The sequence below is a fragment of the Taeniopygia guttata genome, chromosome 17 (assembly GCF_048771995.1).
Source record: "Taeniopygia guttata chromosome 17, bTaeGut7.mat, whole genome shotgun sequence".
NCBI classification, from domain to species: Eukaryota; Metazoa; Chordata; class Aves; order Passeriformes; family Estrildidae; genus Taeniopygia; species Taeniopygia guttata.
Window position 1 is genome coordinate 5,518,597 of NC_133042.1, and position 25,445 is coordinate 5,544,041.

Here is a 25,445-nt window from a genome sequence, read left to right on the forward strand (position 1 = left end):
GATGGGATGGGATGGGATGGGATGGGATGGGATGGGATGGGATGGGATGGGATGGGATGGGATGGGATGGGATGGGATGGGATGGGATGGGATGGGATGGGATGGGATGGGATGGGATGGGATGGGATGGGATGGGATGGGATGGGATGGGATGGGATGGGATGGGATGGGATGGGATGGGATGGGATGGGATGGGATGGGATGGGATGGGATGGGATGGGATGGGATGGGATGGGATGGGATGGGATGGGATGGGATGGGATGGGATGGGATGGGATGGGATGGGATGGGATGGGATGGGATGGGATGGGATGGGATGGGATGGGATGGGATGGGATGGGATGGGATGGGATGGGATGGGATGGGATGGGATGGGATGGGATGGGATGGGATGGGATGGGATGGGATGGGATGGGATGGGATGGGATGGGATGGGATGGGATGGGATGGGGGTATTAGGGACAGGAATGGGGACATGAGAACGGGATGGGGGCAGAAAAGGGAAGGCGAACAGCGTTCCCCTCCGAGGCGCTGGGGGCGGAGGCGCCCCGGAGAGCCCAGCCCGGGCAGGGCGGGGGCTGCCCCGCCGGCGGACCCGCACCCCCGAGCCCGCAGGGCTGAACCGCGTCCTGCCCGCCCCGCGCCGTGCTCCCGCCCCGCCGGTGCCGCGCTCCCGTCCCCGCCCGCCGCTCCCGTCCCCCCGCTCGCGCCGCCGGTGCCGCGCGCTCCCGGCGTGCCCCGCGCGCCGCCGTGATCTATAAATAGCGGTACCGGCGGGCCCGGGCGGCGGCGGCGGCGGGGCCGGTGCGGGACCCGCGGGGCCAGGTCGGTGCGGGACACGGGGGCCGTGACCGGGCCGGTGCGGGACACGGGGGCCGTGACCGGGTCGGTGCGGGACATGGGGGGTCCGGTCGGTGCGGGACATGGGGGGTCCGGTCGGTGCGGGACATGGGGGCCGTGGCCCGGTCGGTGCGGGACACGGGGGGTCCGGTCGGTGCGGGACACGGGGGTCCCGGTCGGTGCGGGACACGGGGAGCAGCCCGGTGCGGGGGCTCGGGTCCCGGGGAGCGGCTGCTGGCTGCCGGTGCAGTGGGAGGGGTGGGCTGGAGCTGGCGCTGGGGCACCCCGGGGTGCAGCCCCCAAGGCCTCGGCTGGGGGTCACAAGGCCGCCCTGCAGCCCCTCCCCAGCCCCGACCATCTCCCCTGGCCGCTCACCGGCGCGTCCCCCGCACCTGCACCGCGGCACCGGCACCGCACCGGGTCAGCCACCCAGCCCGCACCCCCTGTCACCCCACCAACACTGCCACCAGCTGTCCTGGGTGCCAGCACCCCCACACTTAGGGACCCGGGGGTCCTGCCTTTCCCACACCCCGTGGGGGACATCTCAGGACTTTGTCCCCGCAGCGCTGGTGGGATGTGACCCGGTGCCGGTTTCAGTCCGGCCATTCTTAGCCGCTGCCCTTTGGAGGCTGTAACACGACCTGGCGGCGGCTGCGGCTCCTCTGGCCGCGGGATGTCCCCTCCCTGCACCCCGTCCAGCCGGTTTGGGGTGACGCACTGTGGCCAAGCAGGTCGGCAGCTGCGGGGATGGGTGTGGGCAGGTGGGGTGCCCAAAGACGCCCCGGAGGTCCTGGGGGTGCAATGGGGTGCTGCAACCCCCTCCTTAGGACACCCCCCTAAAACCAGCCCGTGGGGAGCTGGGGGTGCTGCCTCCATCACTCGGTGTTGTGGTGGCACCGGGCATCCCGAGCGGGTTTCCTGCTGCCAGGCAGCACCCCAGGCACTGGGATGTGGGCAGGGCAGGGGAGGAAGCCGGCAACGTCACCACGCGTCACCCGGCATGGGGATGCCCTTACCGCAGCCGGATGCGGAGGGTGACTGCTGGGAAGCAGGTGAGTGATGGCCGCAGAAGCAGAGATCTCTCAGCTCCCTATTCCAGGGCTGAGCCAGGAGTTGTGTCTTCCGTCCCATCCCCCCAGCCTGGCCTTGGAGCTGGGCACCATCACGGCCAAAAAGGGAGACCCTTTTTCTTCCCAGACTCTTGGTGACCTGATGTGCTGAGTTGTTTATCCTGCTCTTTCCTGGCAGCCTTAAGTGCTTCTGTGCCTGGACCACGGCACCATGTCGGCAGGTGAGTGATCCATCTCCCTGCATGCATTCCAACTGCATCCGTCCCCTCTGTGTCCTCTGCATCCGTTCCCTCTGCATCTCCCTGTCTCCCTTGTGTCCTTTTCCTTGGTTTCCCCCTGCATCAATCCCCCCTGTATCCATCCCCTCTGCATGCCCCTGACCCCCTTTTATCCAACCCCTTTGGTCCTCCCTGCATCCATCCCCTTGGCCCCCCTGCATCCCCCTTCCCTCCCTGCCTCTGTCCCTTCTGTCCCCCCTGCATTTGTCCCCATTACGTGCAGCCCCTGGTCCTCTTTGCGTTCCCCCCCTCCACGTGCCCCTGTGTCCTTGCCTCCCTCCCTTCTGTGTGTCCCCCATGTCCCTCCAGCCCCCCCACATCCCATTGCTCCCTGCCAGACACTTGGCTCCGTCCCCAGCTCTGAGGAGTGCTGGGTGCCAAGGAGTTGAAATTTCATCCAGCTGTAATCAGGAGATGGGAAAGCGGCCCCAGAGCAGCTCAACTTTATTTTTAGCTCTGCTTCCCCCTTCGGCATCACCCCCTGGCACCACCCCACCCCACGGCTGGTGCACAGGCCCCACAGGTGGTGACAGCCCTGTGCCAGGGTGCTGGGCAGGGGACAGGCGCTCAGTGCCACTTGCACCAGGGACTGATGCTGGGGTCCAGGGACTGCTGGGGCTGTGCCAGGTGCTCGAGGTGGCCGTGCCAAGCTGAGCCTGCCACGGCCCCGGTTAGCCCAGCGGGGTGAGGAGCCAGCCACAGGGATGGATGAGGCCAGTCCCTGCCTGCAGTGGAGCCATGGACAATGACCACCTCTGGGACACCACGTGGCACTGGAATTCCAGCCCCATGGCCAAGGTGCCATGGGGTCTTTGTGCTCAGACGTGGCCAGACATCCCAACCTGCCCAGGTGACCAGGACACACGTCTGCTTCCCTCTCCATCTTCTCCCCAGGACTCTCCTGGATCGGTCCCCTTTATCCCCAGGGATGCCTGCCCTGGATTTGGCACCCCCTGGGGACACCTCACTCCCCGATGGACCTTTTGGCTTTTGATAATTTTTTTTTTCCTTTCTTTTTTCCAGAAAAGCTCAAGCAGCACAAAATCATCTTTGTGGTGGGTAAGTCTGTATCTGGGTCCTGTCACTGGTGGGGTCAGCCCAGGCCTTTTCCCTGTACCCCTAGGCTAGGGAAACGGGGCTGGAGGCTGAGACTGGGCTATTCCCAGGCACTGTGGGGTGGCCGTGGCTCCAGCCTGGCTGCTCGAGTCCATGTGGGGTATGTTGGGACCAGGAGGGCACCTCTGACCAGGCACTGGGGGTTGATGTGACAGCAAACCCCTGGGAGGTAATGTGACAAAACCCTGGGTGGTGATGCCCTGGGTGCCATCAGGGTGTGGTGCCCATATGCCAATTCCCAGCAGCCCATGCCACTCCCAAGCATTTGGGAAACCTCAAGAGGAGCTCTGTCCATCCACTCGGTGCTGGGCTTGGGGACACCAAGTGACGTGCCACTGAGCTCTCATGCCTTGCAGGTGGCCCCGGCTCGGGGAAGGGGACACAGTGTGAGAAGATCGTGCAGAAGTATGGCTACACCCACCTCTCCACGGGGGACCTGCTGCGGGCAGAGGTCAGCTCGGGCTCGGAGCGGGGCAAGAAGCTGCAGGCCATCATGGAGAAGGGAGAGCTGGTGCCCCTGGTAAGTCCCTACCAGAGCCAGCTGCCACGTGGTGGGGTGGGCAGGGGTGTCAGTGGGGCCACCACAGTAATGGTTGGCATGTGGCTCAGGCAGGGTGGGGTTTGCAGCAGGGACTGGGGGTGCTGGGTGGGAGTCCCGTTGTCCCATATCAGCCGCAGCAGCTCTGTGCTCCCCGCTCCAGGACACGGTGCTGGACATGCTGCGGGACGCCATGGTGGCCAAAGCAGACGTGTCCAAGGGCTTCCTGATCGACGGATACCCCCGCGAGGTGAAGCAGGGAGAGGAGTTTGAAAAGAAGGTGAGGACTGGTGCAGTGCTGTGCTATGCTGGGCCATGCCACACACCAGCTTAGCACAGGGACTCAATCCAGCAGCAGCCTGGGCTCCCCATCCCAGCAGAGATCACAGCCCAGAAGGGTCCAAACTGGGCAGCAGGACCCTCTGCCTCGGGGACAGCCTGTGCCCAGAGCAGGGTGTCCTCAGGCTGACAGAGCGTGTGACAACAGTGCTGACATGATGGTGATGGCACAGAGCCAGGGCTTGGCTGCTGTGTCCCTTTGCCTTCCTCTGTGTGGCCCTAGAGGCCACTGGAACAGTGTCCTGGTGGCTCCCAGACCAAAGTGGTGGGAGGCAGGAGATGGTGTGGGGACATCTCTATGTCCTGCTCACCCCCAGACCCCTGTGGAGGGAGGCAGAGGGTGGTGTGGGGACATCTGTGACCCTCATGCTGACCACCACCACCCCCCCAAACCAAACCAGACCCACACCAACTCAGTGTGCTGACCCCATGTCCCCTGTGTCCACAGATCGCGCCCCCCACGCTGCTGCTCTACGTGGACGCGGGGAAGGACACAATGGTGAAACGCCTGCTGAAGCGAGGAGAGACCAGCGGGAGGGTGGATGACAACGAGGAGACCATCAAGAAGCGTTTGGAGACCTACTACAAGGCCACTGAGCCTGTCATTGCCTTCTACAAGAGCAGAGGCATCGTCCGCCAGGTAAGCGGGACTGCGGCTGATGGCAGCCCCACAGCTTGGGGCTTGTGTCCCAGGGGAGGGGAAGTGATGGATGGGGATGATGAGGGAAGCAGGAAAACTCAATCCTGCCTAGTTTGGGGTGGGCCTGCCCCCTCTCATTCCCGACACAACCCCCTCCAAGGACAGCCCGCACTTCTTTGTCCTGAATGAGCTCTGGTCTCTTCACCCATGGCCAAAATGCATCCTTGGGAGAGTTCCAGTTGCTCTCCACAGAGAGCCCTTGGGCAAGTCCCCCAGCTAACCCCTCTGTACCCAGCTCAACGCCGAGGGCTCTGTGGAGGAGGTTTTCCAGCAGGTCTGCACCCACCTCGACTGCCTGTAACCGAGCCCCCAGCCCCAATTCCCCCCAGTGCACTCCAGCAGAGACAGCGGAAGCGGCTTTATCCTGTTTTCGTGGACGGAGCCGTGCGGAGGAAATTTCAAGGACATTGTGTTTGGCTCTTTCCCGTCTCTCCCCAGTAAAGTTCACTTTAATGAATCCAGACTTTATCTTTTTCTTCTGTCGCAGGAAATGAGTTTTTCTTTCCAGCGTTTTTGGTTTTTTTTTTCCTCTCTCCCTCTCTGTCCTCCCCCCAGCCCCTCTGGAGCTGATTAAGGGCAGGAAGCGGGTGTTTATCCCGCCGGGGCAGCGGGATGCTGTGCTCAGAGGAAGGGAGGGAGCATCCCAATCCATGGCCTGGAGGGAGCCTGCGCCTGCATCCTCCAGCCAGTCCTGGCTGCCCTCGTCCTGTCCCGATTGCTGAACCCCCTCGTGCTCTGGGTGTGTCTCTGCAGCCTCTGAGTGTGTCCTGCACATGCGGCTCAGCTCTCCCACTGGCTGCCAGGGGCTGGAGGCGACCGGATTCGGGATGGGGATTTCCACCACTTCCATGCCTTGGCATTTCCTTGTTTCTGTTGGCTGTCAGGGTTTTTTGGGGTACGCAGTGGCTGCACTGTGATGGTTTGTGGTGGCACAGTGCCCTGGAGTGGGGTGTTCCCTGTCCTGCTGTGCCCGGACACTCACTGCTCAGCCCCGACCCCAGGGGATAAGGAATATGCTGGGGACGTACAGATGAGCCCAGCCACCAGGCTGGGTGTCCTGCTGGGTGGGTGCTCTCATGATGGTGAGTCACCCCACAGACAGTTGGGGGTGCTGGTGTGGGGGACAGGGGATGTGGGGGCTCCCCAGCACCCACAGAACCACACAGGCACAGCACCATAGCAGAGGGGCTGCAGTGGAATTGGGGATGGGTTCTACCCAGCCACAGTGAGGGCAGGAGGTAGCACAGCTCCAACCCCAACAGGGCCCCCCACCACTTACTTTTGGGCTGCTGGGAGCTGGGCACGGAGCCAGGGGCTGGGAGGGCAGGAGGGGCGGCAGCGCTGGGGTCAGCCAAGGCCACCAGGCCAAGGAGTCAGAGTGGAGAAAGGAAGCCAGCAGGGAAAAAACAAAACTCTCCAAGACGAAAACCCAAACTCACCAGTCAGCCCGACGTCAGCCCCGTGCTCGGGGCCACGAGGCGCGGGCAGAGCCCGGGGCACTGCGGGGAGGCAGGCGGGCAGGAAGGATGCAGCCATCCGGCCGGGGCTGGGACGCTGCCAGCCCAGCGATCCAGGCCTGGGGCCGGCGGGTGTTTGCCTCGTGCTGCTGGAGACAGGGGGCAGAGGGGGCGTGTGGATTGGGACTCCACAGCCTAAAACTGGGGAGTGGGGAGACACACCTCTCTTGTGCCTCCAGCCCTCTGTGGGTGTGCTGTGAGTGTGCCTCAGTTTCTCCAGGGCAGGGAGTGGGACAGGGACCTGCCCTGCTCCCCAGTACGGCCCTGAGTGCTTGGGGTTGAGGTTTAGATGCTCCTCTGGTCTGGAATCTCAAGGCCATCCCATATGCTGTGTGGGGGAAGATGCTGGGCTGAATGGGGCACAGGGGGCTGCACGCGTGGCTGCCCCACAGCCACGGCCACCCTCCTTCTGTCACACTGTGGCTGCCACCGTGTCACTGGCCATCACTTGGTCGTTGTCCTGTGGTGTCACCGCGGGGAGAAGGGTGCGAGGGACTCAGAGGATCCCGTGCCGGGTGCCAGTCCCCATCCCCGGGTGAGCACCCGTCCCCGCGGTCCCCAGGAGGTGGCAGTGCTCTGTCATGGGAGATGGTTGCTGCTCACCCCGGCTCACCGACATCTCCGGGGACATCCTGGCTGCTGGGGACAGGCGTCGCTGATTTCCCTGGCACGCTTCCATTCTGTCCCCATGCCCGTGAACCATGAGTCAAGATGAAAACCAGCCCCGGTGTGAGGGTCTGAGGACCTGCAGCCACCCCCGGTGTGAGGGTCCCAGCCCCACTGATGGTTGTGTGAGGGCCCTCACCGGGGCCGGCAGAGGTGTGGGGAGGAATGGGGCAGGAGTGCAGAAGGGGGTCCCTGGTGCCCCTTTGGCAGTGCCCAGCTGTGACAGCCTTGCTCTCACCAAGGCCCCCTTGTCACAAGGGATCTCCAGACCCCAAGCCCACCTGGCAGGTAGTAGTGTCCAGGTAGCCCCATGTGTGGGTCAGGCAGGGCAGGCAGTAATGCTCGGGGGCTTCCACCTGCCCACCAGGCTGGGCATGCGGGGCCGTGGGGCGGCCACCAGCCTGACACATGTGTGCTGGATGGGAGCAGTGGGGGCTGAATGTCAGGGGCAGCCCCTTCCCCATCGGCTGGGGCAGCTCCCCATCCCCATCCCTATCACCGGCAGCAGCCCGGGAATATTTGGGTGGATGGACGCCACCAGAACCCCTCCACTCAGCACTGCCAGCCCTGGGAGGCGCTGGGGGCACTACCCCGGGTACCAGTGCCCTGCCCAGGGCGCTTCCAGCGCGCCCCTCCGGAGGTGCAGCCCCGCACGGCGCTGTGGGGAAACTGAGGCACGGCGCCTCGGGGGGAGGGGGGTCCATCCTCTCCGCCCCCCCGGCCCCGCCGGCCCGGCCCCAGCGCCGCCAGCGGCATTTCCTCCGCCGCGGACCCTCCTCCGAAGGGAGTCGGTTTCCTGCCGCTGCCGCCGCCCGCACTCGGCGCTGCTCCCGGCGAGCGGCCGCAGGCGGACATGGGCCCCCGCTCCGTCCCGCTCCTGCCGCTGCTCCTGGCGCTGCTCGGCCGCCCGGGTGAGTGGGCACCGGGGAACCGGGCACCGGGGTGAGACCCGCGGGATGGGACAGCGCGACGGGACCCCCGGGACGGGACAGGCGCCGCGGCGGGACCCGCCGGTGACCGCGGATCGGTGGCTAAAGGGGTCCCGGTGTGCCCGCACAGATTGTCACCCCCGGGAACACCCAGGGAGAGGAGGTTTTGGGGAGCAGCGTCCAATGGGGAGGGATAAAGGCACCCCGATTCCCGGAACACACACAGCACAGCCCTGCCGCTCCCCGGGACCCCCGAAATCCCGGTGCGTCACTGGGGCGTGGGAGGTGTTGAAGACGCCGTGACCCAGTCCTGGCCTAAACGGTGGCACACGGCGGGTCTGGGGTGGCTTTGGTCCCTGTCACCTCGGAGTATGGAGGGGTTGACCAGGAGATGGGGATGAGAAATGGGAGAAAACCCTTAAACCTCACATGGAATCTGTGGATGGAGCTGGGGACAAGAAATGGGGAAAAACCCTTTAAACCTCACATGGAATGTGGGGATGGAGCTGGGGGCAAGAAATGGGGAAAACCCTTTAAACCTCACATGGAATGTGGGGATGGAGTTGGGGGTGAGAGATGGGAAAAACCCTTTAAACCTCACAGGGAATGTGGGGATGGAGCTGGGGGCAAGAAATGGGGAAAAACCCTTTAAACCTCACATGGAATGTGGGGATGGAGCTGGGGGTGAGAGATGGGAAAAAACCCTTAAAGCCGCAAATGGGAGTTGGGGCTTAGACACCTCTGGAGCAGTCAGAGCCACCCTGAGATCCCTACAAAGCCACATGGGGAATTTCAGGGAGGGATGCCAGTGCTGATGGAGCTGGGGGACAGGGAGCTGGGGGACTTGGGGACATAGCCTGCTGGCAGGGGAAAGGGAACAAGGGAACTGGGGAGGCAGCAGCCACCCGGAGAGGCTGGGGCCAGCAGCACGGAGTGTCCTGGCTGGGTTGGTCCCTCCTGGTCACTTCGGGGGCCAGTGCTTATGGGTGGTGCTGGGGTGGCCCCACTGCCAGGCTTGATGCTCACAGTCCCTGTCCAGTGAGGCTGTGCCGTGGGGGCCGTGTCCCCTATAGTTGTGCCATACAGTCTCCATCCGTTGTAGATGTACAGTAAGTCCCGTGTCCTGTGTAACTGTGAGGCTGGTGCCCATCCCATGGCTGTGCCACAGCCCCTGCCCTAGGGCAGTGCCGTGGTGTCCCTGTCCTATGTAGATGTGCAGTAAGGTCCGTGTCCTCTGTAGCTTTCTCGTACAGTCCCCATCCTATAACTGTGCCATATGCTCCACATCCTGTGGTGTTGTGCCACAGAGGCCTTGTCCTCCCTGTGTATGATGTATAGTCCCTATACCACACAGCTGTGCTGTCTAGTCCTCATCCTACACAGCTGTGCAATGTCACCTGTGTCCTATGTAGCAGTGCCATGTGTCCGTGTCCTTTGTATTTGTCCCCAACAGTCTCCACCCTATATGGCTGTGCCATACACACCCTAACAGGGCTGTGCTATATGGGCTGAGTCCTACGTAGATGTGCCATATGGTCCCCACCCTGAATGTCTGTTTCTATGGTCCCTGTCCTATTTATCTGTGCTGTATGATCTCCATCCAACATAGCTGTGGCACACAGTCCCTGTGCCCTGTGTGACTGTGCCATATTGTCACTGTCCTATGGAGCTGTGCCATGTGTTCCCATCCTGAGTGTCTGTGCTTTAGGGTCCCTGCCCTGCGTGGCTGTGACACGTGGTCCCCATCCTGCCTACCTGTGCTGCTCACCACATCCTGTTCAGCTGCTGCTTCTTCCTCACGGGAACCTCTGGGGCTGAGAGCCCACAGTGGGTGCAGTGCCATGGAACTGGGATGCCCGCAGTGGGCACTGGGACTGGGCTGTCCATGGTGGGTGCAGTGGTGTGGGACTGGGGTGCTCTTGGTGGGTGCAGTGTCAGGGTATCTCACAGACACAGCAGCTTCCAGAGGTGGGGGACTTTGTGCCCCCTTGACAGGGGTGCGCATGGTGCTGGGTCTCACCTCCCATCTGTGAGGAGAGGCTTCTTGGCACCTGTCTGACCTAGAGAGTGCAGGAATGATGTGGCTTATGTCAAGGCTGAAGCCTGGAGCCATGCACACCATCATCCCCATCCCAGTGCCACCTCAGCATGGTCCAACAGCCAGCGGGGGCTCAGAGGATGACAATTCCCTCTCAGTGCAGGACCCATCCCCATTCCTGTCCCAGATCAGCTCATTACACAAGTGCTGAGGCAATGCCACCAGATGCAAGGATGCCAAAGCGGTGCTGCCCATCCCATGGGCATCCTGCACTGCCAGAGCCACCCTTGCCCTGCATCCCACACCCCAGCTTTGCTCTCTGCTCCCAAAACCCCAGGAATTCCCCCCCAGCCCCTGACCCACGTGGGGAGCCACAGTGGGACCATCCCTGTGTCCTGATCCCAGTGGCACCAAAGCAAGGAAGAATGCAGGTTGGAAAAACATCAAGTGGATTTTCTTTCTTTCTTCCTATTATTTTTTTTCCCTTTCCTGGAGTACAAAAATAACAGTGCCCTTATCTGATCGCCCCGGCGGCCCAGCTGAGCCCCCTTATCTGATCCTGACATAATGCTGGAGCCCGCTGCCTTCCCCAGGGACAGACAGTGCCCGACTGGCACCACTGCCCCGCATCCCCTCCGCTGCCATCCCTGCCCTGCCAGGCGAGCCCAGCCGCGGCCCCCGGCCCTGCCTGACCTCGCAGGGCATGAGATGCCCGAGGAGCGAGGAGCTGCCCGTCCCCTGCCCAGCACGCCGGGGCCGGCAGGGCAGGAGTGGAAGGGAAGAGGGACGCAGCCTGTGGCGCCCAGATAAGCGCTGTTTATCTTCCTCCCGATGCTGCCGGCCATGCGGCCGCCGCGCCGGGGGGGAGGAAGCACCGGACAATAAATGTGCCCACGGCAGCGTCACCGGGGGGTCCGTGCCGTGACCCCGGGGCCGCCACAGCCCGGCCACCCCAACGGTGAGGCGCAGCTCAGGGACACCGGGATAGGCACGACTTGGGAGGAATGGCCCTTTGCCGGGTGCTGCGTCCCAAAAACTCGGTGACCTGGAGCATCGCACCCTCTAGCCTCAGAGCGGTGGGGCTGGCTGGATGGACCGGGAGTGCGGTCCAGCCACCTCCCGGTGCATTGGCTGGAGCCACCAGGGATGGGAAAAGTTGGAGTGGGAAGGGATAGAACTCTGTGGTCGTCTCCAAAGGAAACACAACATCCCAGGCACTATCTCCCCATAGAAAGTCCATGGAAGCGCAGCTGTGACCACGGGGGTCTGCCCTTCCCAGCCCCCTGGAATGGAGCACCCATGGATGCAGACGGTTCCTCGGGGCCAAGTTAAGGACAGCCCGGCCACAGCAGGGCTGCCTGGGGCGGAGGAAACTGTCGAGGCACGTGGGGATTTACAGGATCAGGCCTTCAAATGGCTGTTTGCGCTCAGGATTTCCCTTGGCAGCCGCCGGCCGGCCCCGCTGGCCGCCGGGGGCTTTGGGATGGGGCAGAGCTCACGCCTCGGCGCCCGCGGGGGATGAGCCTTACAGCCGCTTCCATACCTGCGCTTCCCACCTTCCTGAGCCGGGAATGCGGGGGGGCTTCCGCCACCGGCCCGGCCCTCGGGGCGCCCGGGTGCGAGGTTTGGCACGCAGCGGTGCCGAGCGGGGACAGTGGATTTTTCCAGGCCGGATCCAAGGGTCATTACCGTGATTGTGGACGGGCCCCGGTCCCGGGGGTGCTGTGCTGGGGGCTGAGGCTGAAGGGCAGTGAAGGGGACATCAGCCCCTCCTGCACCGTGTTGTGTCACCCACATCCGTGCGGCACGGACTGACCGGCTCGTGTTTTCCGCCCAGACCCCGCGAGAGCCGAGGGCTGTGACCTGCAGCCGGTGACATCGGAGCGACCCATCACCCTCTCCTATGCCACCAGCACGGTGCCACGCGGCTGTGTCAGCAACAGCTCCATGGACACTGGCCATGAAGTTCATATCCTCAGCGTGAAGTGGTCCGAGGTGAGCACGAGGGGTCCCAGTGCATTCCTGCAGAACTTCTTATACTGTCACTTCACACTGTCACCCTGTCACTGCCACTGTCCCAGCTGTGAAAACCTTCCTTTAATTAAGGAGCAGCGAAAGGACCTGGATTAACCTCCTCCATGGCACCTTGTCCAAGCTTCTCCTCCAAGCACAGACTTGGGCTTCTCTGCCTCTGATGGGAACGTAAAGACTTTAGAGGCAAATTCTTTAATAGCCCTTGCTGCCAAGGCAGATATTCCTGTGCTGGACACCTCAGGACACTCCATTTCCCTGGGAAGGTGGCCTGGTCCTGGTTCTGGTTCTGGCTCAGGAGCTGGGCAGAGCCACAGGTACCCAGTGGTGACCACTCTGAGGACAGAGGGAGAGATGGAAAGTGGAAGGGAAGGAGGGATGGAAGGTAGAATGGAGAAAAGGATGAAGAGATGGAAGGAGAGATGAAGGGAGGGGTGGAGAAAAGAGTGGAGAGATGAAGGAAGCACATCCTTTTTAGATGTCCAGGCAAGCAGAAACCTGTCTGCCAAAGCTGACATGGCCATGCTGAGGGGTGATAGCCACACTGTGGGTGCTTTGGGGCAAGGATGGCGTCAGGGCTGGCGCTGGCACTGGCTGGCACCGTTGGGTGGGTTTGCAGCAGCTCACAGGTTTACATGGCAGCTCTGCAGGACAGCCTGGCTTCCCTCACGCTGGCTGGGGCCCAGCACCCGATTTTGGCCCAGCCCTGGGCCACCCGGCGCCACACTCCCCCCTCCCTGCCACCTCCCAGCTCTCCCAGTTCTGCTTTTGGAGCAGGGGAGAGCCAGACCACGAGGCGCTGGGGAAAGTCAGTTCTGCAAGGACCCCTCTGGCCTAGCCTGGTGTAACCCGGCCTTGGCATCCTGGATCAGTGCCAGGGCCGGGGGTGCCCCGGGGTTGTCACCAGCGGCAACAGGGGACACACACTGATGTCACGGCCGCGGCACCGAGCCCCACGGCGCGCGGGGGAAGCTGGGCAGGGACATGGCTCCACTTATAGAAGAATTACTGGAAGCTGCTTTCTATAAGCAGATCCCCACGATGAAAAAAAAAAAAAAGGAGAAGAAAAAGAAAAAAATAACCCGAAAGGCGGCGGCGGGGAGCGCCGAGGCTCCCGCCACTCGCGCAGCCAAACAATGGAGCGCCACAAAACACGCGGCAGGAAAAAGAGCCGCCAGCTCCTCCCCGACGCTCGGGGCCACCCGGGGTCCCTGGCCACCCACGCTTGCCACGGGGCCATGGCCAGGCCGGCGTGCCCACGGCTTCGTCCCGCCAGGCCTGGGCACAGCCTCCACCCGCCCAGTCCCGGCTGCTTTTCCCTGCCCTCTCCCTCTCCCTCTGCTCAGAACTTTGTGAGCCGCTCTTCAGACAGCAGTTGCCAAACTTAGCGCCTGGAGTTTTGACTTCCCCATCCGGATTTCCGGCTAGAGGCAAGCAGGCAGTGCTAGCCACGAGGAATGGTGTGTGCCACCGCTGTGCCCAGGCGTCCCTGCACACCAGGACGGGCACACCTGAGCCTGGAGCGGCGGCACAGTGCTGGGAAACCTGCCAGGGGGATGTCCCAGTGCCCAGATGGGAATTCTCCAGTCTTCAGGGGGAGATATCCCAGTACCTACAGTGAGGATGCTCTGGTGCCCGGGTGGGGATGTCCCAGCTCCAGTCCTCGGTGTGGGGATACCCCAGTCCACAGTGGGGTGACACTCTCATACTCAGAGCAGAGATTACTCTCTAACTCAAGGATGCCCTGGTCCCTAAGAAGGGGGGCCTAGACCCCACTTTGTGGGGTGTCCTGGACACCAGTGTGGGGATACCACCATCTTCCAGGTGGACATCCTGTTGGTCCCTTGCTCTGGGGAGCCAGGGCGTGTTTGTCCCACCAGTGTAGGTGCACACTCATGCAGCATCCCTGTCCCTAAACCAGCCATGGCTGCTTCTTGCATGGTTCATCCTCAGGGCCTCAGGGCTCCCCCTGCTCCCTCTGGCTCTAGGGGACAGCCAGGATGGTGACAGGGGCTGGGACTTGGTGGCCACAGTGATGACACTCTCCTCTTCCACCCCAGGTCTCTCCTGTCCCTCTGATGGTGACAGTCACCCCACGAGCCGATGCCTGCAGCCGGCCAGCAGTGCTCATCCTCCTCTGCACCCGCTGCTCTGCCACCATCACCTCCCCGTGCTCAAACCTGATCATCCGCACCGTGAGTGCCACACCCCCACAACGGAGCGATCCCGGGGGGCAGCAGGGCTCGGGCCATCCGTGGGGAGGTTTGAGGGAGTCGCTGGTGGAGACTGGTCCCTCTGATCACCAGACATGATGCTTGTGGTGGCCCAGGGAGGAGGGGACGCTCCTGACCATTGCTGGCGGCGCTGAGCGCTGGGCTGGCCAGGCAGGGAATGACGCACAGGGCTGGAAAAAGCTCCCATTTCCTCCGGCCGGCGGGAGGAAGGTCAGGGATGGGGTTTGGCTCCAGCGAGCTGAGCCGGGGTCGGGCGCTTTGTTAGCAAAATAAACCTCCTGCTTTGTTTGTGGCTAATAATAAAGTGGGCTGAGCCCTCCGTGTGCCACCAGCCACTCGCTGGTCCCAGCTCACATCCCCGAAAATCCCTACTTATCCGGGGTGACCCCCAGCCCGGGGTCCAGGGACACTCACCTGTTTTCGGTTCACATTTGTATCCTGCACACTGAGGGGAAAGGTTTTCCTTGCTTTCCCCATGCCAGCCTGTATAAGGGAGGGATGCACCTTGCTCCTCACCCAGCTTAGGCTGTCACTTGGCCCACAGGACGCTCACCTCAGCCCAGAGACCATCAGAGCACCAAACCCTGAGCCACCCATGGTCTCCAGTGAGGGACAGCTGCTGGCTTGGGCTCTGGACACCTATGGGGGCATCACGTCCTACAGCGAGCTGCAGGACCCCCGCAGGGTCCAGCTCCACCTGGGAGAAGGTGCGTGGGGCTGGGGGCTAGCACTGGGGGGCTGGAGAGGGCGGGAATGGTCTTCCTGTTGCAGAAGGGTGACAACCTCCTGGGGCAAAGTACCTTCCCCAGGGAGATGCCGTGGGGGCTGATGCCCCTGGCCATGAGCGCCTTCCCATCCGCTGAGCCCAGTTTGATTTTGTTACCCTGCCACCTCCACAGACGCCAGCAGCCCTCCAGACTGCGTTCCCCAGGAGCACTTCAATGCCATGCTACACCTTGAGACTGAGGTCTTCTTCCACGGGGTGAAGGGCTGCTCACGCAGCGACGCCCAGAGCACCGGGGCCGCTCACATCATCCATTTTCAGTCGGAACCCAGGTACCACAGTGCCAGCAGTGGGACCCCAGCAGTGGGATATTCTTGGAGATGCTTGGGATGGTGTTGTGCTGTCTCAAAGGCAGAGCTCCACATCCTGAGTTGGATGTGGGACCGGTTGGTATGCAACACTGAAAATGGGGATCTTGTGGTTTTGCAGCTCCTCCATCACAGAGGTGAACCTGTCTGTGAGCTGTCCTCAGAATTCTGCTGGAAACCAGATCCTGATCCTGCAGAGCAAGGCCAACTTCACCTGGTTCCTCTCCTCGAAGTGCAACATCCATTTACTGGTATGCTGAGAGGAACACATCTTCCCCACCACCCCCACCAAGGGGTCTGCCAGGTGCCCAGGAGATGCTGGTGTCACGGGCAAGGTGGCAGGAGGGCACCTGGAGATATCAGGCATGGACAAGTGGCAGCCCCCGTGCTGCTAGGCCTCATTACTGGGATGAACCCTGCCTTGTGCACCCCCAGCTGTCCCTGTCTCCACTTAGCCCCTCTATGCTTCTTCCTCCCTTTCCTCCTCACTGCAGGTCTCTGGGACTTACAGGATGACCCTTTTCCCAGTGGTGTTGCCTGGGATGCTCCTGCCTGACACGGAGCAGGACCTCATTGCTAAAGCCTTTGAGAAGAACTACAGTGTCATTGCCTCCTACTCTGCCATCCCTGCCAGCACCCACATCAGCCTGGAGATTCATGAGCACGGTGAGGCCCCCAGCAGCCCAGAGCTGGGTGGGATCGGGGGTTCCACCACTCCCACTCAGCCTCCCCATCTCCCTGTCTTGCAGAGATGGTTGAGACGCCTGTGACAACCACCCCCATTGTCATCACACAGCCCCCAGACTTGCCCCACCAGGTGCTGCTCACACTCAAGCCCTGGAAGTGCACAGATGAAACCATGGAGATTGTCATCATCAGATCCTACCTGGAGGTGAGGAGGGCGGAGAGGGGTGCTAATGTCCACCAAAATCACTCAGAAGTTGCATGTTCCCCTGGGGGCTCGGGGTGGGTGGCACGAGGCTGTCCCCTGTGGGTGACTATAGTGTGCTTTCCTCCTAGCCCATCAAGGACGTGGTGAACATCACCCTGAGGGACATCAGCTGCCAGGCAGAGAAAAATGCCACCCACTTCATGTTGAAAAGCCCCCTCAGCCATTGTGGCACCTCACTGGAGGGCAGGGGCTATGCCAACAATGAGGTGAGAGGGGGGGGCTGGCTGGGGGTGTTTCCTCCAGCCCCACTGATGGCCCACGAGAGCTTCAGTGATTGCCAGTGGGGCTTTTCTACCAGGACCTCCTTGGTTTTGCATGGCTGGAAACATCATACTGCAGCCCAGGGCTGAGGTGGAGGGGGGGTGTGTGGGTGGGACCATGCCATGCCATGCCATGCCATGCCATGCCATGCCATGCCATGCCATGCCATGCCATGCCATGCCATGCCATGCCATGCCATGCCATGCCAGCAATAGACTCCAGCAGTGGGTACCACTTGACTGACCCAACCTTCTGCCTTCCCGTAGCTCATCCTCAGCCTGGCCAAGGACGCAGTGCTCCGGAGTGTGCGGGTAAGAGATGGGTTTCCCAGCATGTCCAGGGGTGGCAGAAGGTGCAAATGGCACTGTCAGCCGGGTGCTGGGTGCCCCTTTAGAGCTGCCCCACTCTTGCAGGTGGCCTTCAAGTGCGAGATCCCGCGGGAGCTCTTCCTGCGCCTTTTCCCCACCGCTGCCTTCGAGGCACCGCAGACGGAGCTGGAGATCAACAAGGAGGCCTTTGTGCAGGTGCTGCCGCCGTGCCGGTGCCCGGGCTGGGGCAGTGCAGCCTGCCCTGGGCCGGTGACCCTGATGGTGTGCCCGTTCCCACCCGTGCAGGCGTCCATGCGGTGGATGGATCACCCAGCAGACCTGCAGCTGAAGGAGTGCTGGCTGCTGGCCGCAGGGCGGGAGCCGCTGCTGCTGCTGCAGGGCGGGGAGGCGCGGGGAGCGGGGGTGGCCGTGCTGGAGGGACCCCCCAGCAGCCATGGCAGGAAGGTCTGGCGCTTCCGCTTCACCTACACCGTTCCTGAGGGCAGACACATCCCCTTCTCTGCCATCCTCAAGTGCAAGGCCGGCTTGCAGGTCGGTGTGACCCCCTCCCCACCCTGTGACACCACCACGCTGGTCCCACCGGCAGTAGTGGCCTGATGGGTTTGTCCTGCACCAAAGAGCCTGGGGGACCCCACCTCTGCCATCCTGCAGGGGTGCACATCTTCCCCCTCTCACCCCACCCTCCACCTCCACAGAACGACACCATCTTTGAGAAGGTCCTGGAGTTGACAGTCAAGGATGCCTGGCGGCCCCTCAACTGTGAGTCCAGGGCAAGGGAGGTGGTCAGGATGGGAATGGGAGTGGGACAGGGACTCTCCCAGTGTGGCAGCGCTGACAGTCTCGTCCTCCCACAGACCGTGGGCTGGGGCTGGCTGCCGTCCTGGGAATCACCTTCGGCGCCTTCCTCATCGGGGCACTCCTCACTGCCGTGCTCTGGTACATCTACTCGCACACCCGTGAGTATCCACCGCCCCTGGGGACCCCTGTGGTGGGATGGGGGGGCCACATGCGTGTCCCTTACCGGGTTCCCCATTTTTCCCTCCTGGCCAAAGTCCCCAAGGGAGCCAGACACCAGGCTGCTCCATTGCCCTCATCTGTGTAGTGCTGGCAATGCTATAGGGGAATAACCCTGCTTCAGGAGTCTACAGATCCTCAGGCTCCCTCCTGCTTGTCCGGGACCCCCCTGCCCTCTCCCCTGCTCCTGGTGTCCCATGCTCATCTCCATCCCAGGGGCTCAGGGGTCAGCTGGGGAGTGATCCATGAGAGCTGGAGGGTCCCGGGGAGCGAGCCAAGGCCACCACTGTTCGCCCTGAGTCTGGTTTCCCCTTGGTGTTCCCCCGTGGCGGGCGGTGTGAGCCAGGTCCCATCTCCAAACTGCAGCCGGTTTCCAGCACGGCGCCAGCCTCGGAGAGCAGCAGCACCAACCACAGCATCGGCAGCACCCAGAGCACCCCCTGCTCCACCAGCAGCATGGCCTGACGCCCCCGGGCCCCCCCGAGCCCGCGCAGCCCCTGGCCAACGGACTTGGGGACCCACCCCAGTGCCATTAAGCTGATTTTTTGCCCCAAATCTCAGGCCGAGCCCAGAGGGGGCCTCCATTACTCATTCAGTGAATGCTTTGGCCCCCTGAGGGCAGCACACACCTGGGGGGGTGCACCTTGCAACCCCCCTGGGCTCCCCCGCTGCAGTGGGGAGGCAGAAAGAGCAGCTATTGCCAAAACCTCCCACAAGGCTCCCCATCAAATGGGGGGGGAAGAAAAAGTGGGTGCCCCCTGGACATGCCCCAGCACTTGGGGTGACCCCTGTGCCCCTCCTGTATCCCCCCAAGAAGGCAGCAGGCACCAGTGGGAGCAGCAGGAGGTTTATTTGTGGAGGATGGTGCAAGGCTGCTGCCCTCCCACAGGACGACGGGCAGAACCCACCACTCCCCCCAGCTCCCCGTCCAAGTTACAAACTCTTATCAATAATAATAAAAACCTTCCCTATGTTAAATTAATTGCACTCTGATGCTGAGCCTTGCCACAGCTTGAGGCTCCCACTTACCAGGCACTGGACCTCATCACAGCCTGGGGCAGCCCCCAAAACCCTGGGGGACCCCCCAGTCAGTCTCACTAGGGAGGGGATGGAGACCAGGAGCATCCCCCCATGGACAGTGTCCTGGGAAGAGCACAGGCAGAAGGCACTGGGGTGAAAACAGCCAAGCCAGGATGGGGTGGGGGGGCCCCACATCCCCCTGCAGATGCCTCTGAGCATCACTGGGGGCAAAACTGGTGTTTCATGTAAACGGAGGCGCGAAGCCCTGCGGCCCCGTCACTGGGCCAGCGCGGGCTCCAGCAGCCGCAGCGCTCCCCCCACCAGGTGCAGGCTGCCGGTGACCAGGACACGGACGGCGGCCGCCTCCCGCAGCAGCACGGCCCCGCTGCTGGCCGCGGGGTGGGGGTGAGCCCCCGAGGCCGTGGGCGCTGCCAGCTGCGGGTCCCGGCCCTGCGCCACCCACCGCAGCGCCTGCGCCAGGCACGGGAACACCAGGGCTGGGGAGTTGAGGGGTCGTGGGGCTGGGGGCACCAGCAGCAGGGAGCCCCGGGTGGGGGCCGGCTGCAGCAGCCCCCCCACCCGCAGGGGAGATGGCAGCCAGGGGTCCTGCCCCACTTTCTCCTCCAGGAGCCTCGTCCACGTCCGCTGGTTCTCCAGGCAGCGGGTCAGGGCATTCTCCAGCGTCACGTTGAAGTTTTGCTGGTCTGGGAGGAATGGAGACAGCAGTCAGTGATTGCAGGGGGAGCTGGGGAGGGATCAGAAAGGGAAGCTGGGGGAAACCCTGTCTCCCCAGCACTCACCTGCATTGTTGGCCACTGACACCTCGGTGAAGTTGGGGCAGAAGACAGCATAGTCAAAGTGACAGGGCTGCGGAGACAGCAGGAATCAGCACTGTGGGAACCCTCAGGATTTCCACTGGGGCCAGTCCCACACCCACGGGGTAACAGGGGATGGGGCGGGGGATGATCCAAGTCCCTTCCCCACACCCAGGACTGTGAGACCCCCGCAGGGGGCAGTTGAGGTGGGATACACCCCCGGGATAGCAGGATGGGCAGACAGACAGACAGACAGGGTGCCAGCTCCACCTCGTGGCTCCCTCCACCCACAGCAAAGCAGGTCCCACAGGGCAGAGAACCCAGGCACCCAGGCACAGTGACTCCCCTGTGCCCCCAAACCTCACCACCAGCAGCTTGAGCAGTGCCGCCGTGTCCCGGTCGCCTGTGGCATTGAAGAGCAGCACACGCACCTCAGAACCACTGCAGGGAGAAAGGGCAAGTGGCCCATGCCCCCAGGGGACCTCCAGCAGCACCACCACCACACCCCAGCATGTGTGCCCCCCTTTACATCCCCTCCTTACTCATGAGGCTTGTCCTGGTTGAGTGCAGTCTGGCGGAACCAGCGGACACAGGCCTGGATGCTGCTGGTGGTGTGAGCTCCATCCAGGTACCACGTCACAGGGCCGTGGGACAGCACCTGAGTCCTGCCAAGCCACTCTGTGTCCCGCAGGCCTGGGGGCACACAGGGCATGGCTGGGACCCCCATACCCTCCCCAGCACTGGTACCCCTGTGGGAATCCAGTATGGGGACTGACTGGGGTCCAGCACAGCCCTGTCACACGGTGAGGGGGGGTCCTGGCATGGCCGTACTGCACCTTGGATCATGGCATCGGTCAGTCGGAAGGCAGGCGCCAGCGGCACCGGCCTCCCCAGCAACTCCGAGCTTGGTGGCACCTCCTTCAGCTCCCCAAGACCTAGGCAGGACAGGCATCTCACTGAGCCCTCAGGGGCCCTGGAGGGGTCTGCCCCCCCTGTCGCTGTCCCCCTGCCTTACCCGGGCAGCCGCAGCGCTGCAGCCACGTCCGTGCCAGCTGTAAGGCCAGGGCGGCGTTGGAGCGCTGGTGGGCACCTGCCAGCCCCAGCTCCAGCGCCCGGCAGCCCTCCTCAAAGTCGTCCAGCTCCGGGCAGAGGTAGAGGGGACACTGTGGGGAGAGGAGGCTGAGCCCCCCGCCATGGGATGGGGTACCCCCAGCCCACACCCCTGCCAGCAGCTCACCTTCCGCTCCTGGGCTCGCTCCCTCAGCACCTCCAGCGGCCGCTCCGGCTGCGCCACGGTGAACGCCGGCACACCGGGCTGGGAAGGACAGGGGTGCTCAGTGACATGGGGGTGCTCAGAGACACGGGGGAACACACCCCAAAAACACAAGAGGAGAGAGAAGACCAGTCTCCTTACCTTAAAAATGCCCCCCTTCTGCCAGGCAATCTTCTCCATGGTGTCCCCCAGGATGCTGGTGTGGTCAATGCCCAGGGAGGAGACCCCACACACCACCGGCGCCCTGGGAATGCAGCATGGCAGTGTCCCTGCTGTCCCCCCTGCGCTGTGGGGACATCAGGCCCTGGCAGCCCTGGTGACAGGCTCAGCCATGACAGCTCCTACCTGATGATGTTGGTGCAGTCATAGGTGCCACCAATGCCAACTTCCACCACTGCCAGGTCCACCTGGGGACACAGGGACACTGGGGCCATCAGACATCAGAGCCATCAGCAGTAAATGCCCCCATGGATTCAGGGATGTGTGTGGAGGCAGGTCCCTGCCACCAGCCCTTCCAAACCCACACCTGAGCACACCCCCTATTTGTGGGGGGGGATCATCCACCTCACACAGCATCCCGTTTACAGCCATGACAGCCTCATCCACACAAATTTTGACCCAAGTCCCCCCTCCCTGAGGTCCCCACCAACTTGACATTTCTGTCACAAGCTGGAGGCCACCAGCACTGACCTTCTCCTGCAGGAAAACGTGGAAAGCCATGATGGTGAGGAAGCGGAAATACGCCGGCATGCTGGCGTGCGCTGGGTCCTGCCAGGGAGAGCAGGGTGGGGATGAGCACATGACCCTGGGAGCGGGGGACCCAAGGGAGGGAACACACCCACAAACCCTGCTGGCCCCACCTTGGTCTCCTCCAGGCGGTTGTACACCAGCCAGAAGTACTTGCTGAAGAGGTCCTTGCTGATGGGCTGCCCATTGATGCGGATCCGCTCGCGCACCTGCACGAGGTGAGGGGAGCTGGGGGCACAGAGCAGGGGGAAGAGTTTGGCACAGCTCCACTGGCCCTTCAAAACCCTCCTGACCCCCACCCACCTGTAAAAGCCCGTCTTCAGCCCGTAGTTGCGGAGGATGCATTCGGTAAAGGCGCACGCTGAGCCCTGAGGAGACAGCTGTGTTAAACCCCCCGTTCCAGAGCAGGGCAAACGGAGCCACAGCCACCAGCAGTGCCCCCTGAGCCCCCAGTCCCCCACAGCACCGCCCACCCGCCTCACCTTGCCCTTCGTCCCCGTGACGTGGATGATGTTCAGTCGATCCAGGTCCTCGACCTGTAAGAGTTCAACCACCCTGTGAGACCCCCACGGCAGCCAGTGCCAAGCATGGTGGCACTGCTAACAGGACAGAGGGAACAGGGACGGGGATCAGCCCTTCACCTTCAGTCCGCTCCTCTCCAAAAAGCCCTGCATGGCTTCCAGCTGGGCCTGGGGGTCACCACGCTCCCGCTTCACCTGCTCCAGGTAGCTGGCATTGGTCTGCAAGGTGTTGAGCATCCGGATTGCATCCTGGAAAGACGCCCAGGGCGGTGGGGATAGTGCCCAACACAGCAGCAGCCTTGTGGCTGCGCCACAGCCCCAGGGGCCAGTCTACCCAGAGCCCGCTGCACCCTGACCCACCCCTTCGGGCTCAGCCTCCTCGGCGGTGCCATCGGCCACCCACGCGGGCAGCATCTCTGCCATGGTGCCGCGGGGACGTGGCGGCAGCGCCGGATTCCCCGTCGCGGGGACAAGCTACTTGTGGGCAGGGTCAGCCGCCCCTCCCCGGGTGCCCGTTGGCCCCGCGGCGGGCACGGGACAGCCCAGCGCCGGCACCCGGCGCTGCCCGGCGGGACAAGGTCGCCGCCAGCGGGAGCGGGCAGCGCTCCAGCGCACCCGTCCTGCCGGTGTTTAACGAGCGCCGCTCATGATGCAGCAACGCCGCACCGGCACGGCACACCTGAGACACGAGGTGTCACTGTCACCGAGCCTCCCACAGCCAAGTTAAGGGGGCGTGAGCAGTTGGGACCGCAGCCCGTGTCCCCAGTGAGGGAACACTCCGGGCAGGCAGCTGCACCCTGTCCCACCACAGCGGCACTGACACCGAGAGCGCTCCCGCCTGCCCGAGCGGCGCTCCGCCATCATCCCCACGGCAGCAGGCGCAGCCGCGTGCGGCCGGGACCCGCCGTGACTGCCGCTGCAGGCCGGGCTCACCGCTGCCGCCACGGGGCACGGCGTTTGGCGGGGTGAGCCGAGCAGAAAGCGGGGGCACGGCCCGGGGCTGCGGGGGGCGGCAGAGGGGGTCAGGAGGTGGGGGGCGGGGGGGGGGGGGGGGCGTGCCGCCGCCCCGCGCGGAACCGGAGCCCCGCGGCTGTCGCGGCCCCGTGCCCCGCCCGGTACCTGGTAGTCGGTGGCGGGGGCGCGCGCGGGGCGCGTGCTGAAGCGGCGCGCCCCGGCCCGCAGCGCCCCGCGCAGCGCGCGCAGCCCCCGCCGCACCATCCCCGCCGCGCGCGCACCGGGCCCGCCACGCCGCGCGCGCCGCCGGGGCGAGGGGGGCGGGACGGGCCCGCCCTCACACACCACACGACACCGCCGCCATCTTTGAAGCTGGCAGCGCGCGCCGCGCCGCCTGAGGAAGGAGGGAGCGCCATCTTTGCGAGGGGCAGCGAGGCGGCTGCGCCCGTGCCCATCCAGACGCCCCGGGAGGGGCACGGGGGTCCCGGCCGCCCCGCTCGGGACGGACCGTCAGGCACAACCCGCCTCCGGGTCTCTCCGTCTGGCAGCACAGGGTCATAGCCCTACAGCCCCCACCGCCCCCGCCGGCAGCGCGGCCCCGGCCCGGTGCCACCGGAGCCCCCGGGCTGCCCGCGGTAGCGGTGCCGATGTGTCAATGGACGGCAGCGCTGATCGCGCCGAGCCTCCAGCTCCCGGGAACGGGACGGGGGTGCCCGAACCCGAACTGCCCTCGGGAGGGCCCGGTGCCGTCCTGCAGGCTCCCGGTGCCGTTCCTGCAGGCTCCCGGTGCCGCCCTGCAGGCTCCCGGTGCCGTCCGGCAGGCTCCCGGTGCCGTCTTGCAGGCTCCGGTGCCGTCCTGCAGGCTCCCGGTGCCGTCCGGCAGGCTCCCGGTGCCGTCTTGCAGGCTCCCGGTGCCGTTCCTGCAGGCTCCCGGTGCCCTCCTGCAGGCTCCGGTGCCGTGCTGCATGCTCCCGGTGCCGTCCTGCAGGTTCCCGGTGCCGCCCTGCAGGCTCCCGGTGCCGTTCCTGCAGGCTCCCGGTGCCGCCCTGCAGGTTCCCGGTGCCGCCCTGCAGGCTCCCGGTGCCGTTCCTGCAGGCTCCCGGTGCCGTCCTACAGGCTCCCGGTGCCGTCTCCACTTAGGCACACAGGGACAGGAGGGTCACAGCAGGTGTGCGGGACAGGATGATATTTATCCACAATGGCACAACTCAGCCGCTGCCTTATTGCTCACAACCGACTATTTTTCCAAAGAAATAACCACCCCCCTTCCCTGCCCAGACACTGCTTCAGAGCCCCAAACTAAGACAGAATTACCTCGTACATGTCCTTCATCAAGCCTGTTTTTCATGCTGAGAATGGCTCCACTCACCACCACTTCCTCATGGGACTTTACACTACCAATGGCTTTTGTCGGTAACTGTTAACAGACAAGTTACCAAGTGCCAAATGCTATCACCAGCTGCACACATCGAATCCTGGCATCCTGGCATCCATGGGGCTCAGGGAGAAGATGGCTGGCTACAGCTGATAGCCACGGGAAACTGTGCAGCTGTGGAGAGCCACTTGCTCTCTATGAATTAACCCTGACAAGTTCTGACAGAAGGTGTGCACAGTGATTCCAGTCGGTCAGGCTAGTCACTGTACCCAAAGGAAGCAGTGGTGGTGTTCTAGTCTCTTATGCAAAGAGCTCCAGGAGGGAGCAGGGGACACATGAGTGTCTCCCAGCACAGTGTGACCAGCCCTGCCACACTATCCTGAAATTCTTGCAGACAGGCGGGCAGGTCTCACCTTAGGCACAGGGCAGTGCTTGGCTGCAGCAGATTAGGTGTATCCAGTATAATTCCCAGTCATGGTTTGCAATTTAGAAAGCATGGATGCCATGTGCTGTCACAGAGACCAGCTATCCTGGTCTCCTGGCTACATGGAGCATCCAGCTCTGCCAGGCACCTCTGGTTTGCCCTTTTTAGGCAACATCCCAGTCTCCAGGGAGAGCTACTCATGCTGTCTAGGGTGGCTCTGCCTTTCCTAAAACTCATCTGATGACCCAAAAGCACCTGCCTTGTCCCTTATCAATGCTTCAGTGCTCACAGGATACTTCATGCAGGAGCTATGACAAACCAAGAGAGCTGAGACATCTCCAAGCAGGGCCCAGTTTGGTCCAGGACAGCTGC

The 25,445-nt window shown here is 63.4% G+C and overlaps 3 protein-coding genes across 10 annotated transcripts; 2 read left to right on the top strand and 1 right to left on the bottom strand.

Moving 5' to 3' along the window:
* The first annotated feature begins 683 nt into the window (after window positions 1-683).
* On the top strand, window positions 684-5,338 carry AK1 (adenylate kinase 1). 4 transcript variants are annotated; one of them, XM_041719598.2, is made up of 7 exons: window positions 684-825; window positions 2,089-2,131; window positions 3,212-3,247; window positions 3,661-3,824; window positions 4,006-4,122; window positions 4,630-4,821; window positions 5,117-5,338. In XM_041719598.2, the coding sequence occupies exons 2-7, from the start codon at window positions 2,122-2,124 to the stop codon at window positions 5,180-5,182; spliced, it is 585 nt and encodes a 194-aa protein (XP_041575532.1). In that variant the 5' UTR covers window positions 684-825; window positions 2,089-2,121; the 3' UTR covers window positions 5,183-5,338.
* Window positions 5,339-7,791: 2,453 nt separating this feature from the next.
* On the top strand, window positions 7,792-18,922 carry ENG (endoglin). 3 transcript variants are annotated; one of them, XM_030286514.4, is made up of 15 exons: window positions 7,792-7,975; window positions 11,869-12,026; window positions 14,123-14,257; window positions 14,841-15,003; window positions 15,196-15,352; window positions 15,510-15,639; window positions 15,883-16,054; window positions 16,138-16,280; window positions 16,409-16,546; window positions 16,868-16,912; window positions 17,015-17,125; window positions 17,216-17,461; window positions 17,626-17,689; window positions 17,785-17,886; window positions 18,291-18,922. In XM_030286514.4, exons 1-15 carry the CDS (start codon window positions 7,918-7,920, stop codon window positions 18,407-18,409), a joined length of 1,941 nt encoding a protein of 646 aa, XP_030142374.3. In that variant the 5' UTR covers window positions 7,792-7,917; the 3' UTR covers window positions 18,410-18,922. The 3 variants fall into 3 exon arrangements, with proteins under 3 accessions (XP_030142374.3, XP_030142375.3, XP_030142373.3); XM_030286515.4 differs by having other exon boundaries at window positions 7,828-7,975; window positions 18,161-18,922; XM_030286513.4 differs by having other exon boundaries at window positions 7,828-7,975; window positions 18,311-18,922.
* FPGS (folylpolyglutamate synthase) lies at window positions 18,776-25,373 on the bottom strand. 3 transcript variants are annotated; one of them, XM_030286517.4, is made up of 15 exons: window positions 24,589-25,373; window positions 22,441-22,569; window positions 22,282-22,335; window positions 22,103-22,167; window positions 21,913-22,027; window positions 21,743-21,820; window positions 21,398-21,459; window positions 21,194-21,296; window positions 21,017-21,094; window positions 20,795-20,942; window positions 20,616-20,714; window positions 20,322-20,472; window positions 20,145-20,220; window positions 19,765-19,831; window positions 18,776-19,668 (listed from the first exon to the last, which is right to left on the bottom strand). In XM_030286517.4, exons 1-15 carry the CDS (start codon window positions 24,604-24,606, stop codon window positions 19,241-19,243), a joined length of 1,671 nt encoding a protein of 556 aa, XP_030142377.4. In that variant the 5' UTR covers window positions 24,607-25,373; the 3' UTR covers window positions 18,776-19,240. The 3 variants fall into 3 exon arrangements, with proteins under 3 accessions (XP_030142377.4, XP_030142378.4, XP_030142376.4); XM_030286518.4 differs by lacking the exon at window positions 24,589-25,373 and adding an exon at window positions 23,440-23,584; XM_030286516.4 differs by lacking the exon at window positions 24,589-25,373 and adding an exon at window positions 22,681-22,909.
* Between the last annotated feature and the right edge of the window lie 72 nt (window positions 25,374-25,445).